General features: G+C 39.2%; 1 protein-coding gene across 5 annotated transcripts in view; it reads left to right on the top strand.

Annotated features, from left to right (window-relative positions):
* jak1 (Janus kinase 1) overlaps window positions 1–17651 on the top strand; it is a 41795-nt gene that overhangs the window by 22521 nt on the left and 1623 nt on the right. For all 5 annotated transcript variants that reach the window (XM_086116126.1, XM_086116125.1, XM_086116124.1 and 2 more), the window contains 17 exons: window positions 151–321; window positions 956–1113; window positions 2431–2545; window positions 3429–3627; window positions 5502–5611; window positions 6441–6587; window positions 6975–7062; window positions 7144–7271; window positions 7564–7702; window positions 8637–8788; window positions 8885–9035; window positions 10776–10864; window positions 11699–11891; window positions 12238–12362; window positions 12554–12726; window positions 14038–14155; window positions 17021–17131. In XM_086116126.1, the coding sequence (XP_085972252.1) occupies window positions 151–321; window positions 956–1113; window positions 2431–2545; window positions 3429–3627; window positions 5502–5611; window positions 6441–6587; window positions 6975–7062; window positions 7144–7271; window positions 7564–7702; window positions 8637–8788; window positions 8885–9035; window positions 10776–10864; window positions 11699–11891; window positions 12238–12362; window positions 12554–12726; window positions 14038–14155; window positions 17021–17131 (2367 nt within the window). The remainder of the gene's footprint in view (window positions 1–150; window positions 322–955; window positions 1114–2430; window positions 2546–3428; window positions 3628–5501; window positions 5612–6440; window positions 6588–6974; window positions 7063–7143; window positions 7272–7563; window positions 7703–8636; window positions 8789–8884; window positions 9036–10775; window positions 10865–11698; window positions 11892–12237; window positions 12363–12553; window positions 12727–14037; window positions 14156–17020; window positions 17132–17651) is intronic.

Raw genomic sequence — 17651 nt, 5'->3', positions numbered from 1 at the left:
TATTGGCCGGGTTCTAATTGTGTCATTTTAAATTGCTTTTAACAGTAATTCTGTTAAAATGTGAAAAACTGTAAAGCAGTCTTGTCACCTTAATGTACATTATTTACAGAGTCTCCCGAAATAACATTTGCTGTTTGTGTCTTCATATAGATGCCGGTGATTTATAAAGAGAAAAGCAGGTCAAAGAAGAACAAGCAAAAAGGAAATCTGAGAACAAAAACTGATGAAGACTGGGAGAGATTCTGTGACTTCCAGGAGATCATGCATGCTGCCATCAAAGAGGCCACGGTCACAATTCATAGACAGGATCACAAGAAAATGGTGAGGCAAACAGCATAAGAACACTGCAATAGAGTCAGGGATCAACCAAAAGTCTGGTAAATGCACTTGATTATTGGTTTGTTTGTTAATTGAACATATAAACAGAGAACAGAACATGTTTGAGGAGGAAGTAAAAAGATTTACAAGAGAAACCGTAAATATCATTAAGCATTGTTTACATGTTCAAAGGGGAGTAGGAAGAAGTAAAGTCATCTGGTCCTGTGTATTTTGACTTGTTTCTGGTTAATACAATAATCAGACGCAAGTCTAAATACACAAACAAGTCTAAATACAAAACGTGTATGTGTGTGTGTGTGTGTGTGTGTGTGTGTGTGTGTGTGTGTGTGTGTGTATTTTATCTAAAAATTTGATTCTCAACAAATTGGAGTTTTTGCCACTTATTTTTTGTGTGAATGTATTGGCATTTTCAAATGATCATTTGTACAGCATTGCAGTGTCCCGTCACTGGTACCATATTTTTGGAACAGGCCCATGGGCTACCGGTTGTTCAGTTGGCATCACGTTGGTTATCCCTGCAATAAACCAACAGCAGAATTGTTTGGACTTGCCTTGATTGTCTGAAGTCTAATAAATGCAAGTAATCGTGACATTTAATTACCCTTTCTTTCATCAGGAGTTGCAAATGGAATCATGGTCTGAGGCTCTGTCTTTTGCAGCCCTAGTGGATGGGTACTTTAGGCTAACAGTGGATGCCCACCACTACCTGTGCAAGGAGGTGGCTCCCCCTTCAGTGGTGCACAACATCAACAATGGCTGCCATGGCCCCATATGGTTTGTTCTTGCAGTTTCATTAGTGCAGTTTTCTTTGTTGTTTGTACACCATTGTTCTAGTTTCTAATATTTTGCTCAACACATTTACATTGTAATTTTTACATTCTGAAGATAGACATACAATACAAAGGGTTGTTTGTTGCCATCTGATTGCATGACTTGATCGCCAGTGATTGAATGCTTACTGTTTAGTTCAGATCAGACTGTAAATACAGAGAACCATGATTTGGCTGCTTACTTGTATGTTTGACACCATAACAATTTTTTTCCGATATTATCTGTGAGATGATCCTAGCTGAAAAATAAAAAGAAAAGACACAGGGACAAATGTACTCAACAACAGCCATCCTAGCATGACTTGTCCATGCAGTTTTTAGTCTGTATGTATAGTGAAGAAATAACTATGCATAGGGGTTGATTTGCTAATATCTTAAATAGTGGGCTGTACATTGTGTGCTAATAGATTGTGCCCATTGTTCGTGGTTATGCATATGTTTTATGAATGTAGTGCACTCAGAATTACCCACAATGCACTTAGAAAAGTTGTGAGCATTGATGGTCACCCAACTGGTTAATGTAGACCACCATGCATTGCGAACCGGAAAACAAAATGGCTCAAGCGAGAGACAACGCAGCGCGAACATGAAAGTGATACAGTAACTATACACCATGGAAATAATTCATTTTATTTTTTATTGAAAATAAAGTTTAAAATGATTTTTAAAAAAAAGTAGTCCCAATAAATTGTTGGCGATGAGGGAAATACTATACAATTCCTATTCAGGTATATATATGCAGGATTATGTAGTGAATAAGCAGTAAGAGGATTAGGGTGAATGTCTGGACACAGCCATGGTATATAAGGATGCAAAATCGTGTTGACTTTCTTTTGGAATTTGGCAAATACTTTTGGTGCATTAACACCAGTAACCAGAATGCACCAAAAGTATTTGCCAACTGCCAAAATAAAAGAGAAGAAATGAAAGAAAAGAAAGAAAAACAGGAAGAAAAGGTCTCTACATGGCAATTTTTCGGCCAATGAATTTTTGTCACAACGGAAATTCATTTGATGGCTGTCGACCATTTGGGGCCTGCCAATGTGATGCCTGCAGGTTGCTGCTGCTCACACTGTTCTGACAATTGATTTATTCTGACCATGCCACAATTTGTATCCAACTAGACCCATCTACCTGTATATCCATATCCATCTATCCATCAAGCTCCTCATTTTGGCTCCTCAATAATTTTAAACTTTTGACCTCCTGTCTCATTGTCTGACTTGATTGATTGACCACTTTTGTTGTTTCCCCACACCAGTACGGAGTATGCCATCCAAAAACTGCGTCAGGAGGGTAATGAGGAGGGCATGTACATTCTTCGCTGGAGCTGCACTGACTACCAGTACATTATCATCACAGTGGTCTGCAATGAGGTATAGAGCTGCATTGCACGTTTTTCACATTGTTGACCTTGGTTTGCTGTAGGTCTCAGACTTGTCTGTACTGTACAATATTAATTATCAAATGACCAACGCTGCTCGGATAACAGCCTGTTGTACTCATAGCAAAACCCCACTCTTCTCTCACCCTTACCCACAAACCTTTTACTGTAGACTGCCTCACCAAACTCAGTCCTGGTTAAGTGCAAACGTTCTTAAGCGAGAAAACAGAATTTTGACTCCATATCTCCTCTTGCTAAAATTAACAAGTTCAGAGTTTTGTTGTCGCTCTCTCTTTCTCTCTCTCACATCATTACTCTCTCTCTCACTCTCATTTCCCGTTTCACTGTCGTCCTTGTTGACAGTCCTGGTCAATTTCCAGTCACAATCTCAGATTATGGCCTCTCTCACAAATCCCTTCATACACTCCCACTGGTCCGAAATTCAGCTGTTCGAGTCATTCCACGCCCCCCACCTTCGACTGCATCACACCGATCTTACAGCAGTTCCACTGGCTACCACTTATATTTAGAATGCATTTCAATTCATCCTGCTGACTTTGAAGGTCATCCAGAATGTCCCTGTTGGACATTTTACAAATTTCCGCTAACTCTCTCATTTTTTGTTCCTCATCCTCTCTTCAACTCATTGTCGTGACTGCCTGCCTCATCAGTGGACAATTCAGCAACACTGTATCCATTCCCTCTGCAAAACATAACCAAAAATCTAAATGTCCCTCTCGTTTTTTGTTTGTTTGTTTGTTTTGCTTGATTGTAGTTTTGTCTTTATGTGCTCTGAACGGTACCTTCAAATAAAATGAAAGTTGCCAGTGCTTGTTGACTGTTGTCTCCTAATTAACTGACTTTCCTCCATTTAGATTGACCTCCAGGAATCCCGCCCTGTGAAACGGTATAAAAACTTCCAAATTGAAGTAACTCCGAATGAGTTCCGCCTTTATGGCACAGAAACTACAAGGCCCACTCTCAGAGAGCTATTGGAGCACTTGGAGGGCCAGAGCCTTCGCTCTGACAATCTTCAGTTCCAACTGTTGCGCTGCTGCCCTCCTCAACCTCGAGGTAAGACTTTGCTCATCTGTACATGCCTGAACATCCAAGTAGAATGTATACACACGTTTGAAAAATAACCATGCCACTTCTCTTCGTTGAAACTGTGTAGCTCTGATAAAGGTTAATCATTGTCTCATTTAACTATAAAACAATCTCCTTAATTTTTTGTATAAATTGTTGGCACTTTTACATGCCAAATGTCTGTGGAAAAGTACATATTACAAAGAATAGACCTACCACTCGTGCGTATGCATGTCTCAGATGTGTGCATACACACAAACACATGTACCCAAACCATGTCAGAGAGGAAGAGAGTTGTAAATGCGGGTTTCCGGAGACAAAATAACAGTTTGGTTTACTTCACTGAAGGAGCAGTATGCCTGACAGCTTTTTCAGTTTTGTGCTACAGATAAAAGACAGGAAGTCTTTGTTGTGGTATATTACACAATATCTACCACCAAATCTCTTGTGCTGCTGCTGTTCACCTATTATTTGGCTCATAAGCACTTTCTAATACAAAGAACTCTACTCCTTTTTAACAACTTGAGCGGCACAAACGTAGGGTTGGGTATCGTTTGAATTTGGACCTTTCTGGTTTTGATTCTGGTTCTTCGATTCTTAAACATTCTCAATTCCAATTCTTTAAAAAAAAGGGGGGGATCTAACCATTTATTTTCGGGATGGAATCATATGAACTTGTTTTAAAAAAAAAAAATTCACATCTTGTTACTGTTTTTCAACTTAACTATGAGTTACTCAAAGGGCTATTTTTAACCAGCAAATTCAGATGTACCCCATTAACCTTTTTCCCCACAAGAGCTTGATTTTAGAGAACCTTGAGAAAATACAATAATGCAGCAGGTACTTGAAGCATGTTGCTGAACACCAGGGGCATGCAGAGGATGGTGGGGAGTGCGTCCTGGAAGGGGTATCCACAGTCCCCCCAAACTCCAGAGGGAGCCCACTGCACCAGGAGTTATTGTGGATCGTTGCATGCGTAGTCTCTTGCTGCATTGGGGGGCTTTATGCTCATTGATTGACTGACTGGCTGGCTGACAGAGACACAAAGGCATACAGTCACATACACGTAATCTTATTTTCAGGTCCAATTTCACAGATCTACTTTGCATCTCCATCATACACATGCAATTAACCGTACAAAACACAAACACAACATACACACATTAAATCAGATTAATCCCAGCTATTTTCAGTGGACCAACCCCTTCTGTACCAGCGGTTTTACTGGATTTTGGCTGATCTTGCAAGACCCACAGAATATTGTGTTGTCTCGCTATACAAGTATTATCATCGAACATATCACAAGAAATATTATAGTCTCTTCGATCATCAGAAAAAAAATTATATTTCTATATTTTTCTCTTCTTTAGCAATCGGTATTAGAATACTTTATAGCTAAATTTCATCAAAATCCCCTTTTCTGCTTTTTATAAAAGTCATACATTTCACGCTTAACTTTTACTTAAACACTATTTTTTGCTTTTATGACAGCTCAAACATTTAATGAATTATTTCCCTCTACAAAACAACATAACACAACAAAAAGGGCTTTTGATAGCAAAATAATTTGCACCGAAAAGGATTGAGCAAAATAAAATGCAGGAGTGAGTTCAGTGTGTGATCATGCATTCATTCAAATACAGAAATATATACAATTGGAAATATACATGTATATTTTATTGCTGCAGTATGAAGTGAATACTTTAATTCACCTTTCTTTGCACCAAGACAAGGCAGAGCTCTTTGGCAGCTGGATGACCAATCTGTAATTTCTAGAAAAATATACATTTACCACCACCGGTGTTGTGTTTGGGGTTTTTTGTTGTTGTTTTTTCAGTCTTTTGCGTACATGTGTGTTGCAGAGATTTCCAACTTGCTGGTGGTCACTAATGATCGAGCACCGGTACCCCAGACACCAATGCAGGAGTCCCAAGTCATTATTCATCGTATTCATAAGGAAGAAATTGAACAGGTATGCTTTCAATTCAATTCTGTCCGAATGTAATGTTATGTGTGTGTGTGTGTGTGTGTGTGTGTGTGTGTGTGTGTGTGTGTGTGTGTGTGGGTGTGTGTGTGTGTGTGTGTGTATACAGTGATCCCTCGCTACTTCGCGGTTCGTTTATCGTGGGTTCAGTGCGTCGCGGATTTTTTCAAACATTTAACATATATATACTGTATATATATATATTTTTTTTTACATATACATGGAGTACAGTACTGTATATGTTGCTCTATGTGACTCGCTGTTGTTTTGCAGCTTTTTGTGGACTTTAATTTATTTATTTATTTATTTTTTTAACCTGTTTATGTTAATTGGACGCTACTTCGTGGATTTTCATTTATTGCGGGTGGTTTTGGTCCCCATGAACCGCAATAAACGAGGGATTACTGTGTATATATACTGTATATATATATATATGTATATATGTTTAATATCACTTGTTCTGCTTCAAACCCAAAATTTGATGAAATGTTTTTAACTTTAAGGCTTGAAAATAAAATCCTTTATTATTATTATTAAATACATCTGCCGTAGAGTGACAAAGATAATATTGATGTATTTTATTTTATAACCACAATGTTCCACAGTGTTTTGGGTTTTCAGGTAATTTTCAATAATATTTCTTTACTTCACTAATTTGCTGTAGTTTTTTTATTGCCTGCGGAAAATCAACTTTCAAGCTGCGGAAATTATGATTTGCTCTCTGCAGAAATAGGATTGTTCTCTGCAGATTCCTGGGGGGTGCTTTTGTGTACTGTATGCTTACGCTCAATGCTTTGGTTTCCCCACTGTGCACTAGGAGGAGCATCTTGGTCTCGGCACAAGAACTAACATATACTCCGGCACGCTGAAGGTAAAGAATGATGACGATGCAGGTTACGGATCCTTCCAAGAGTATAAGGTGGTGCTCAAAGTGCTGGGTTCAGGACACAGAGATATTTCCCTGGTGAGATTCACGCTCACATTAATACTCTGTAATACACTTCTTGTGGGGTCCACGTCAGTTGAGGGGCATCTGTAAACTTGCGTCATCAGCCACAATATATAAGATAAGATAAGAAAACCTTTATTAGTCTCGCGATGGAGAAATTCCCGATTCACAGCAGCAAAGTTGTGAAAGAAAGAAGTAGAACAACAAAATATAGCAACTGCTGGAAAGGCAGCCACTCTCGCGGCGCCATTTTGAAGTCAAAATAACAAAAATAACACAACACAACACATAGGGCACAGACAGTCGTGCAATCTTCACCACTTTTCTGCATACACTTTGTTGTCTGAAGCAGGATAAGGCATGCAAGATACTTTTTAGTCTAATTTGTCTTATTGTTTGCAGGCCTTCTTTGAAACAGCAAGTATGATGCGGCAAGTCTCCCATAAGCACATTGTTTTGCTCTATGGAGTGTGTGTCCGCCATCTGGAGAGTAAGTGCATATTATGAGTTGCAAGAATAATGTGTGTTGTGGAAGAGCACTCTGTGGCAAGACTGTTTTTCTTTGTGGCAGATATCATTGTGGAAGAGTTTGTGGAACTCGGACCACTAGATTTGTTCATGAGGAGACAACAAAACCCACTTAGCACAGCTTGGAAGTTCCAGGTGGCCAAGCAGCTGGCCTCAGCTCTCAGCTATTTGGTGAGAACGATACTTTGAATGAGGAACTCAAATATTTTCTTTGCAATAATACATAACAGCTCACCTGTTTTCTAGGTTTGGTCCAGGGGCACTTTGATGGGGGGGAAATGGCTTGATTGATATGCTTATTTCTTATTCCACCAACAGAATATAAATCAGAGTTTAGACTAGTTGGGGTACATTCAACATATTATTGCAATTGTTTTTTTTTACTTGAGTTCCCTTTTAAGCACGTTAAATACAGTCCATGTACCTGTGCAGTTTTAAACATAATTTTCATTTGAACATATAGGAGGACAAAAAGTTGGTCCATGGCTTCGTGTGTGCGAAAAACATCTTGCTAGCTCGAGGTGGACTGGATGCTGATCAAGGAGGGCCCTTTATCAAGCTCAGTGACCCAGGAATCCCAATCACTGTGCTCACAAGAGAGGGTATATGTCTTACAAATAATAAAACCAAAATGCTTTGTAACCGCTTTTTCTTTCTCTTTTATTGAGTCGGCGGCAAGGAAAATTAAAATGCACTTAAATATGCATTTTCATGTGGTCACAGTCCAAAGGTCCGATGCCACACACATTTTATTTATTCTTATTTTTCAATGATATTTGATGCCCTCCTTTCAACTATTGCAAAATAATTTCGCTTGGAAATACCCATGACGCCTGTTTTCAAGCTATTCAAGTAGGTCAAAAATGCAAGGCAAGATGAGACGGCAGGATTTCTTCTAAAATTTAACATGTAAATAAGCTTTGCTCTCAACAGATCACACTTATCCTTAATTTAAATATAGAAAATAACTTTGCTCTCATTTGTAGTATGTTATACCTTAACGTCTATGGTAAATGGAATGCTTTAATAGAACGCTTTATCTGCACGTTTCATCGTGATCGCCAGCTCGCTCTTTATTATCAGAAGTCGATTTTCTTCATCTCGGAATAGTGTGTCCACTGGAAACACATTGATCATTTTTGCATTATGTATAGAATTGGAATGAATGCATTACAACAGGTAAAGCAATGATTGGTACGTCAAATACATATTTGTTATGTACTGTATGTAAACTGGCATATAGCTATTTTGATATGGATTATGCAAAATTAACCACTATGGTGGCCAGATAATTATTTCCAGCATGTTGAAAACAATCAAATTATGTTCCGGTAGTTTCATGTTGATTTTTTATTTTATGGCTGTTTAATTTTAAATAATACATAATATAATTTTTGCATATTTGTGGACAGGTCAGTGAATTTGTCAAGTGGTAATGTGTGCACTGGCACCTAGTTAAGAAAATGTGTGTGGATTACTTTTATTTGATTTATTTTGTTGCTCTGTGGATATTGACTGTTTGCTTTTGCTCTGCAGAGTGTGTTCATCGCATACCCTGGATTGCACCTGAGTGTGTGAAGAATGTGTCTTCCCTGAGTGTTGCAGCTGACAAGTGGGGCTTTGGGACCACCCTATGGGAGATTTGTTATGATGGAGAGGAGCCACTGAAAGAAAAGAAGCTCACAGAGGTAGGGATACGAGCTGTCTGCAATTCACTAGCTCTTTTGTCTTCCATCTCAAACTCACCCGTCTGCATTCACCATATGAAATTTTGCTTTGAGCAGAAGGAGAGGTTTTATGAAACTGAGTGCCAGCTTGCGACCCCCGACTACAGAGAGTTGGCTGAACTGATGATCCACTGCATGAACTATGACCCAAAGAAGAGACCTTTCTTCAGGGCAATTGTTAGAGACATTGACAAACTGGAAGAAAAAAGTAAGACTATACTCTATAATTCAGTGGTCCCCAAGCACCAATTGGGCCACGGCCCATTTGGAGCTGGGCATACAGAGACAGTCGTCGTCTCCTCCTGATTTTTATTGTTCTTATTAATTTGGTGGTGGTGGTGTTTATTTATATATATTTAAGCACAGCATATATGTGCATATATATATATATATATATATATATATATATATATATATACATATATATATATACACACACACACACACACACACACACACACACACATGTGTGTGTGTGTGTGTATATATATAAAATCCTCGTGGTGTCCGTCCCTCATTCAACTCTGGTCCTCTACCAGAGGCCAGGAAGCTTGAGGGTTCTGCGCAGTATCCTTGCTGTTCCCAGCACTGCGCTTTTCTGGACTGAGATGTCCGATGTTGTTCCCGGGATGTGTTGCAACCACTCATCTAGTTTGGGGGTCACTGCCCCCAGTGCTCCGACCACCACAGGCACGACTGTAACCTTTACCTTCCAGGCTTTCTCCAGCTCCAGTACAATTAAAATTGTACCCCGTGAAAGGAACGTTGACTGTAATATTGATGACAATTTATCTCACCCACCCCTCTCCAGCTGTTTTTGCCTGTGTGTGTGTGCGCGCGTGTGTGTGTGCGTGTGTGTATTTACATGTACAGTGGTACCTCTACTTACGAAATTAATTGGTTCTGGAAACATTTCTTAACTAGAAAATATTGTAAGTAGAGACATGTTTTCCATTTAATTGCCCTAATTTGTTCCAAGCCCCCCCCCCCCCCCTACCCCCCAAAAAATTCAGACATAAGTACATGTTACAATTAGATTATTGCACAATAAATGAGAGTTGTGCATAATGTAAAAAACAGAAAAAAGTAAAGAATAAAAATCATGGTCATTAAACGTTTAACTGCGTCCTCATTGTTTTTTCCCCCCCTCTTTAGTCCATGTTCTCTCTCAGAAGTGGTTTTTGCCTGGCGTTTTATAAAGAACTGATCCAAGGATCTTTGCTTTTGTCGGCTTTAACAATCCTTCGAAAATGTCCAAGGCCAACACCAGCATAGTGAGCGGTCGCCCGATTGGTGAACACTTTTTGTGGGTGATTTACATTTACATAAAACTATCGTAACACCTCAGGGCCTGTGGAACGAATGACGAGGACGCTGCATCGACACATATCCCTCTATCTACACACACAGACACATACGGTAGAAGTCCCTCTTAGCCAATGGGATGCCAGGATGATGCTCGGTTGTAGCCAATGGCGGAGCAGCTATAAGTATGTTGTGTTCAGGAAACTCAGGGCGGCGAGTAGCAGCCCATGCCGTATTATTACCATTTGTATCTTGACATTTCTTTCGTAACAAGAGGCAATATTTTCCTGTTGAGACGTTTCATAACTTGAAAATTTCGTATGAAGAGAAGTTCGTAACTTGAGGTACCACTGTACATGTCTGGTGAGGTGACCTATCTGATATCACTGTTTTCATTCACTATTTTTGTTTAGGTAGATGTGGGTGTGTTGTCGAGGGAGATCAAATCTGTCTACCACACTCGCATTGACAGATATTAGATTCATATCTGATTTTTATTCACTTTGGCCTGTTTCTGATCTGATATCTGATTCCGAATGCAAAAATAAATTGGATAACATGGAGGCCTTTGTGCTGAAATGTTACTCACTTGAGCAATTACAGGTATATTGTAACGAGGATTGTGCTTCTTTTTCTCCTATAGATCCATCAATCAAACCACAGCCTGCTCCTGAAGTGGACCCAACTGTGTTTGAAAAGAGATTTCTGAAGAGCATCAGAGATCTGGGACAGGTGAGCACTTATTGCTGTTTTATAGTGCTGGATTATTTTAGTCTCACACTAACGAGCAGAATCAGATGAGTAACCATTAGTATTCATTTGAAGTCAACTATTCTGCCTTTGAAAAGACAGTACTGCTAAGTTCAGAAAGGTATTTGATTCACAATGGTATATGTTCATTATTATTCATGTAATTTGCACAAGCTGTCGCTATAGTTCTCTAATATATCCCCATATATCCTCCTGACTACCAGGAAAAAAAATGTTGTCCAATCACATTTATTTTGACATTCCCCAATCTATGTGAAGTAATTGGACTACTCCAAAAGAAATTTTTGAAATTCCACTACATTTTTTAAACAGGCTCAAATACACTTAAAACAACTCAAACAACACTTTAACGTGTTCATAAGAGTCTTATAATTAAAATGCCAACAGCATTTCAAGACAAAATATGTTTGATAAAAAGTATTACTTTTCCTCTTCCCATAAAAAGTGCTTGCACTGAGGGAAGCCATTTTTTTACTTTTTCTAACCCCTACAAATTTGGTATCATTGGAAAGCACTGAATGTCCTCTTTAGAGTAACAAAAGGAGTTAATGCGATTGGAGGCACTGGGTGGGAGATATTTAGGTTCACAAATGTCCTCTACAGAGGACAAATTTGAACCACTGGTAGTCAGGAGGATATAGCTAAATGTGGTCATTAAAACATTAGAAAATGAGAACTGTCTTTTTAGGGTAATATTTTATTGTTGGTGTACTTAGTCACATTCGATTGTGCAGGTGTACCAAATGTAGTAGCTCGAGATGGTATAATTAATGACTTCACTCCATCTTACTGAAGGGCCACTTTGGGAGGGTGGAGCTGTGTCGCTATGATCCCCGAGGAGATGGAACTGGCGAAGTAGTGGCCGTGAAGTCGCTTAAGCCCGAGAATGGACAAGAGAAAGGCAACAATCTCTCAAGTGAAATTAATATACTGAAGGCCCTCTACCATGAAAACATTGTCAAGTACAAGGGCATTTGCCTGGAGGAGGGTAAGCAATAAACACAGACAATACTGCATTCACATTTAGATGAAGAACTGATGACGATCTGAGAAGGAGCAGTTAACTTGGGCAATTGTATTGTTTTTTTTGCCTTTACCGTTATTCAGTTTGTAATCTGAATTTGTGTGTACCCTTGATGCAAACGCATGAAAATTTGTGCAGTTATGTGTCTGAAAATAGACAATAAAAGAAGGCAAAATAAAGAAAAAATCTTTCGCCTACAGTATTTGTTTGGAAATTGTGTGAGAATTACATTACATCACAGTCTCTCAACATTAGAAGCCTCATTAGTGCTCCTAACTTGGCATCTCTATCTTCATTTGTGTGTGAGCAGGTGGTAGGGCCACCAAGCTGATCATGGAGTTCCTTCCTTTGGGAAGTTTGAAAGATTACCTGCCCGACAACAAAAGCAAGATCAGTCTCAGCACCCTGCTCAGCTATGCCACTCAAATCTGCCGGGTAGGTAACTGGTACCACTGATTTAGGAGCAGAAAAACAAAACCAATTGTGGATGATCCACACTTAGGTGGAATTTACTCAACAGCGTTGGCAATTGTGCAGTATAAATTCAGTATGGGAGCATTTAGTCAACGAGCTCTCTGTTTTCACCACTTGCCAGTGGAGTGACCAATATTACTTTGGTTTTTTAGGGAATGGACTACCTGGGATCACAAAATTACATCCACCGTGACCTGGCTGCCCGAAACGTGCTGGTGGAGAATGAGCGGACGGTGAAGATCGGAGACTTTGGCTTGACCAAAAGCATAAAGGACAACGAAGTCTATTACACAGTCAAGGATGACAACGACAGCCCGATTTACTGGTAAATACTTGAAGAACAACATCTGAAAAGTTGTGTCAAGAAAGACCTCATTTTACTGGATATCTTTTACGTTAATGAGTCTCATCTGGTGGTAACAAGTGTGTGTTAGAAACTGTATTACCGTATTTTCCGCACTATAGGGTGCACCAAAAAGTCTTCCATTTTCTTAAAAGCTCACCGAGCGCCTTAAAATCCGGTGCGTCTTGTGTATGGTCATTATGGTAATGCGCCGACTCCAAGATGGCTCCTTCCTGGAGACATGCTTCCAATGTTATAACTTGCTGTTGGTTCAGTGAACTGTGTCACTGCTTTATTAAATAAGTTTGTGTTGCAGCTCCGAAAAAAGGAGAGCTGTGGTGTTAATTTTTTAAAACAGTCTCAACAAAAACAGGTACGTCTTTGTCCGTCCCCGTGCCATCTCTTCCGTTCCTCTCGAGAGGCGTTCATGGCCGCGTCCGAAAAACGTACATTAATTCTTACTTCAATGAAACCACGAAGAAAATCAAGCGAGGAAATCACAAAATAAATTCTGTAGGGGGATATAGAATTTATTTTGTGATTTCCTTGCTTGATTTTCTGTTTTGATGCATTATTTTCAATTTTCGTAGTTTCATTTAAGTACAGTAATAGTTAATTTAAAATTTTCAGAGGCGGTCATGAAGCCTCTTGAGTTGAACGGACGCCTCTCGAGTTGAATGGAAGGAGCGCAGCACCATCTAGTGGAGGCATTGTAGATTGCGCCTTTTAATGAGAAGCGTCTAATGTATGAAAAGAATTTACAAAATAGCCATTCATTGAAGTTGCGCCTCATAATCCAGTGCGTCTTTTGGTGCGGAAAATACGGTACTTTTGGTGTAATGGTACATGTATTTGTATTTGGTACCCGCTGTACCATACCCAGTTTCCACATACTCCAACATATTTCTACATGGGTAAGGGACTTGCCTGAAAAGATAAGATCGATGTCAAAATATGAGTGAAATTTTGTGGCTTGTATTTCGTGCATTTCATTTTACTTTATTCATTTTTGTGCATGCATGTCATGGTTTTCCTCAGTTTCTTCATAAAGTGCTCTGAAAGGCACTTTATTCCTCTCAGCATGTGGAGTTGGGTTATTTTTTGAACATGAACCTGTCTTTGTTCTCAATTTCTTTAAAAATGTGTTGCGAGCATCATTTACAAAATGCGGGCCCACGGCTGACGCCAGTTTAGAGTAGTTTCTTTACAGCTCAAGTCACATTGTGCTTATTGTATGTACCATTACAACCGGCGTAGTAATTCCAGTCTCTCTCCTGTGTTTGTGTGCCTCAGGTATGCTCCGGAATGCCTGACTCACTGCAAGTTCTACCTTGCCTCAGATGTTTGGTCTTTTGGGGTGACCATGTATGAGCTCATCACCTACTGTGACCCCACCAAGGCCCCCATGCAGGTGCTCACAATTACACACCGCTCTTGTGAAAGCTTTGTGGTCGAACCCAATCTGTTCTTGGTCGACTTACTATGCCCTCCCCTAGGAAATAACACACATTGAATTAATCACAATCATAAGACCTTTTATGAACTTAAGTATGTATCGTATATATATATAGTATTTATAATGATAACGCAAGCTTAAAATGCACTGCAATGTAAAAGTAATGAGCTTATGTGAAAATAGCCCCCCCCCCCCAAAAAAAAAAGAAAAGAAAAAAAACTTTAATGATAAAGAGTCAATGTCTGGGTGAGGTCTTGCCATGAGTCACCTCACATATCTATGATTCACATCATTCTTAAATGTTACACAACTTTAAAAATACGTTACCCCGCAGTAAAATGGAAAACGAAAAGTCTGCTTTCACCTTGATCATGTTGTGTATGTTGATTAGTGTTGCTGCTTTTAGTATGAGTCCGCTTGCTTGATGTAACTACTTCTTGGATCTTGCGAATCAAAACAAGCAAACTGAGTTATTTTCAGGTGTGATTTTAGTGGCATGCTTTCCTTTTGAAAATGTTAAAACATTGAATAGAATTGATCCGTGATGCTGCTGCCGATATCATAATCATATCGCTGAATAGAAACATTTTCTTAAATATCTAGTGGTGTACATCAAATGCGGTACAATCAACATTTTGATACAGCTCGTCGATCTCATTAGGTTGCGATGGTGTGCTCAATATAACAGTGTTCCCTGTATTTTTGTAATTTCATTCAGTTTGCTGATTTTTTTTAATTTTTTTTTTTTTTTTGCAAGGGAACCTATCCATTATTCGCTGAAAAACTTCCCAATTCATGCTTTTGATGTTCTCTGATATGCACTAAGATGCCACAAGATGGCACCTAAAGTTCTGTCTTGGTGCCAAGCTACTACAGGTGTACTGTGTGTCCCCTTCCTCTATTTGCGGGTTATAGGGACTGAACCCTAGCAGATAGTGAGCATGTGTGCATAATTGACACCCGGATGTTTAATGAACAATTGTAAACACATAACATAAAATGCTTGGAATGAAAAGCAAAAAAAAAAAAAAAAAAGAACATCAATATGCAGCAACATATTCCAAACAGTAGGAAGTAAACAAAAAAAGTCTGACCTCCTCTATAATAGATTTTTTTAAAACAAATATCACAATATTGCATTATTTATATAATGTATGCCAAAAGAAAGAAAACACGCCCTTCTGCACACGCATAGATTTTCTCATGGTTGGCTTCAACTTATAAACTCTTAGAGTTGGAGCAAAGACTATGTGAACCCTTCGAAATTTAACATAAAATGTGATCTGCGCTTTATTTAAATCATAAGAACAAACTAACAGTCTGCTTCAATACCACACAAGCTGTGTTTTTTTTTCTAATTGAAAATAACTTACAATCACAGGACAAATTGTCTGTAAACGGGGAAAGTTCGGCACACATTTTTCTTCCAAGGAGTGCCTGTCTTGTCAAGGTGACTGCGGAGGTAGAATGCTCCATAAGGTAAAAATAACCCCAGCAGTAAATGACTTTCAGAAATCACCGGCACATGCCAACATCACTGTTGACAAATGTACCGTACATCAAATGTTACATAGAAACGAAGTTCATCTGGGAACACAGTGGAAGAAGAAGCTGATGCTGCCTTGAAAAATAAAATATGCTACACATTTGAAGCATGCCTAAAGAGCACTTGGATGATCTACAGCACTACTGGCAAAATATTCTGTGTACAGATGAAATCAAAGTGGAATTGTTTGGGAGGAACACACAATGCCATGTGTGGAGGAAAAATGGCCCAGTACACTAACATCAAATCCAACTGTGAAGCATGATGGAGGAAGTATCGTGGTTTGCTTTACCACTTCAGGGCCTGGGTAGTTTGATGTCATGTAACGATTTCACAACTTTATCAAGCTATTTTTCTGAAGAATCGAGGCCATCTGTCCAACAGAAGAGCACGGGTTTTCCAACAGGACAAAGAGCCAAAACACAGACAACAATTGACAATGGAATGGCTTCAGAAAAAGAAAATATGTGTTTTGGAGGGGCCCAGTCAAAGTCCTCACCTCAACCCGATTGAGATTGAGATGTCACGTCAAGAGAGAGCGATTCACAGCAGTCAGTCCAGGAGTCCTGCCAAGTAAAGCCAAATGGTCCAAAATTCATTCCGATTGTTGTGCACGTCTGATCTGCAACTACAAGAAACATTTGGTTCAACTTATTGCTGCCAAAGGAAGCGAGACCAGTAGCTAAATCCATGGATTTACTTTTTCCCCCTTCCATGTCTTGTCAATCTTTACATGTTATGCTCTATAAAGATATGCAAACATAACAATTATTTGTGTGGCGTTAGTCTAAACAGACTTTGTTTATTCTTGTGATTCAAATCCAACATTCAATGGCTCGTGCAGAAATTGAAAAAAATCCAAATGGCTCCATACTTTTTCAGCCCACTGTACAGCCACGCACAAACTTACGCATGCACATAAATGTCTTTTTCTCTTTTTTTAATAATGTCTAAAGAGAGAATACACTAGTAAATCACTATATGAGGCTCCTCAACTCACTTCAACATAATTCCTTGCAACCAGACGGTGTCAAAGCGTTAAATGAAACAAGGCTGTAGCCTGAGTACAAGCACAAATGCTGTGGGTGAGTTTTTGGCTGAAAGGTTTTTTAGAGGCCGTATGTATGTTTTTGCAGCAGGGCTCAGTCCCTATGCCCGAATTTTTGAGGCAGATAAATGTCCATTGTATTTGGTCAGAATGTCAGGTTTGTCTTTTGAATGCAGTTGACAGTTTGCACTGGACTGTACTTGAATACCTTCTTTTCCTTCTGCAGCTGTTCTCCAAGATGATCGGTTCCTCCCATGGTCAGATGATCATTGTTCATTTGCTCCATGTGCTGGAGGAGGGCAAAAGATTACCACAACCCGAAGGCTGCCATGAACCCGTAAGACACTTAAGTTATGCCTTCCAACATTCAAATGATTTTGCATCGATATTTGAAATCCGCATATGTAGTAAATATTGGAAAGTGTCCTCATTTATGCCTGCCGCCATTTGTGTTGCAATCTTCATAGATCAGGCAACACCTATGGGCTGAAATATGTGCCACCAGAAACTGAATCTATATCATTTATGTTTGGCTTTGAATTGCTGAACTTGAATAAGTGAACTGAATTAGAATTAGGTAAATCTAATTTGCATCATTTAATTTGAATCTTAATCTGCATCACATTTTTTGCTGTGGTAAATGTGTTTGAGGGGGTCCATAGTTAATGGCTATAACATTGGGAGATCACAAATGAGGTGTGGTGGATGTAAGAATACGTCATCACGCGGCACGCCCGTTTTTTTCCCTTTGATTGTTTCACGTGTATAGCCTAGAAATGTATTCATCCAAATAGTTACTTTCACAACAATCGAGTAGGCTAAGCTTTATATTGCGCCAGTAACAACGGGTAATTAAA

This window comes from Hippocampus guttulatus, chromosome 7, assembly GCF_054856545.1.
Source record: "Hippocampus guttulatus isolate MCC_2025c chromosome 7, RoL_Hgut_1.0, whole genome shotgun sequence".
In the NCBI taxonomy this organism is placed as follows: domain Eukaryota; kingdom Metazoa; phylum Chordata; class Actinopteri; order Syngnathiformes; family Syngnathidae; genus Hippocampus; species Hippocampus guttulatus.
The sequence above is the reverse complement of the archived record's forward strand: the minus strand, read 5'-3'. Positions and strand labels throughout refer to the sequence as shown.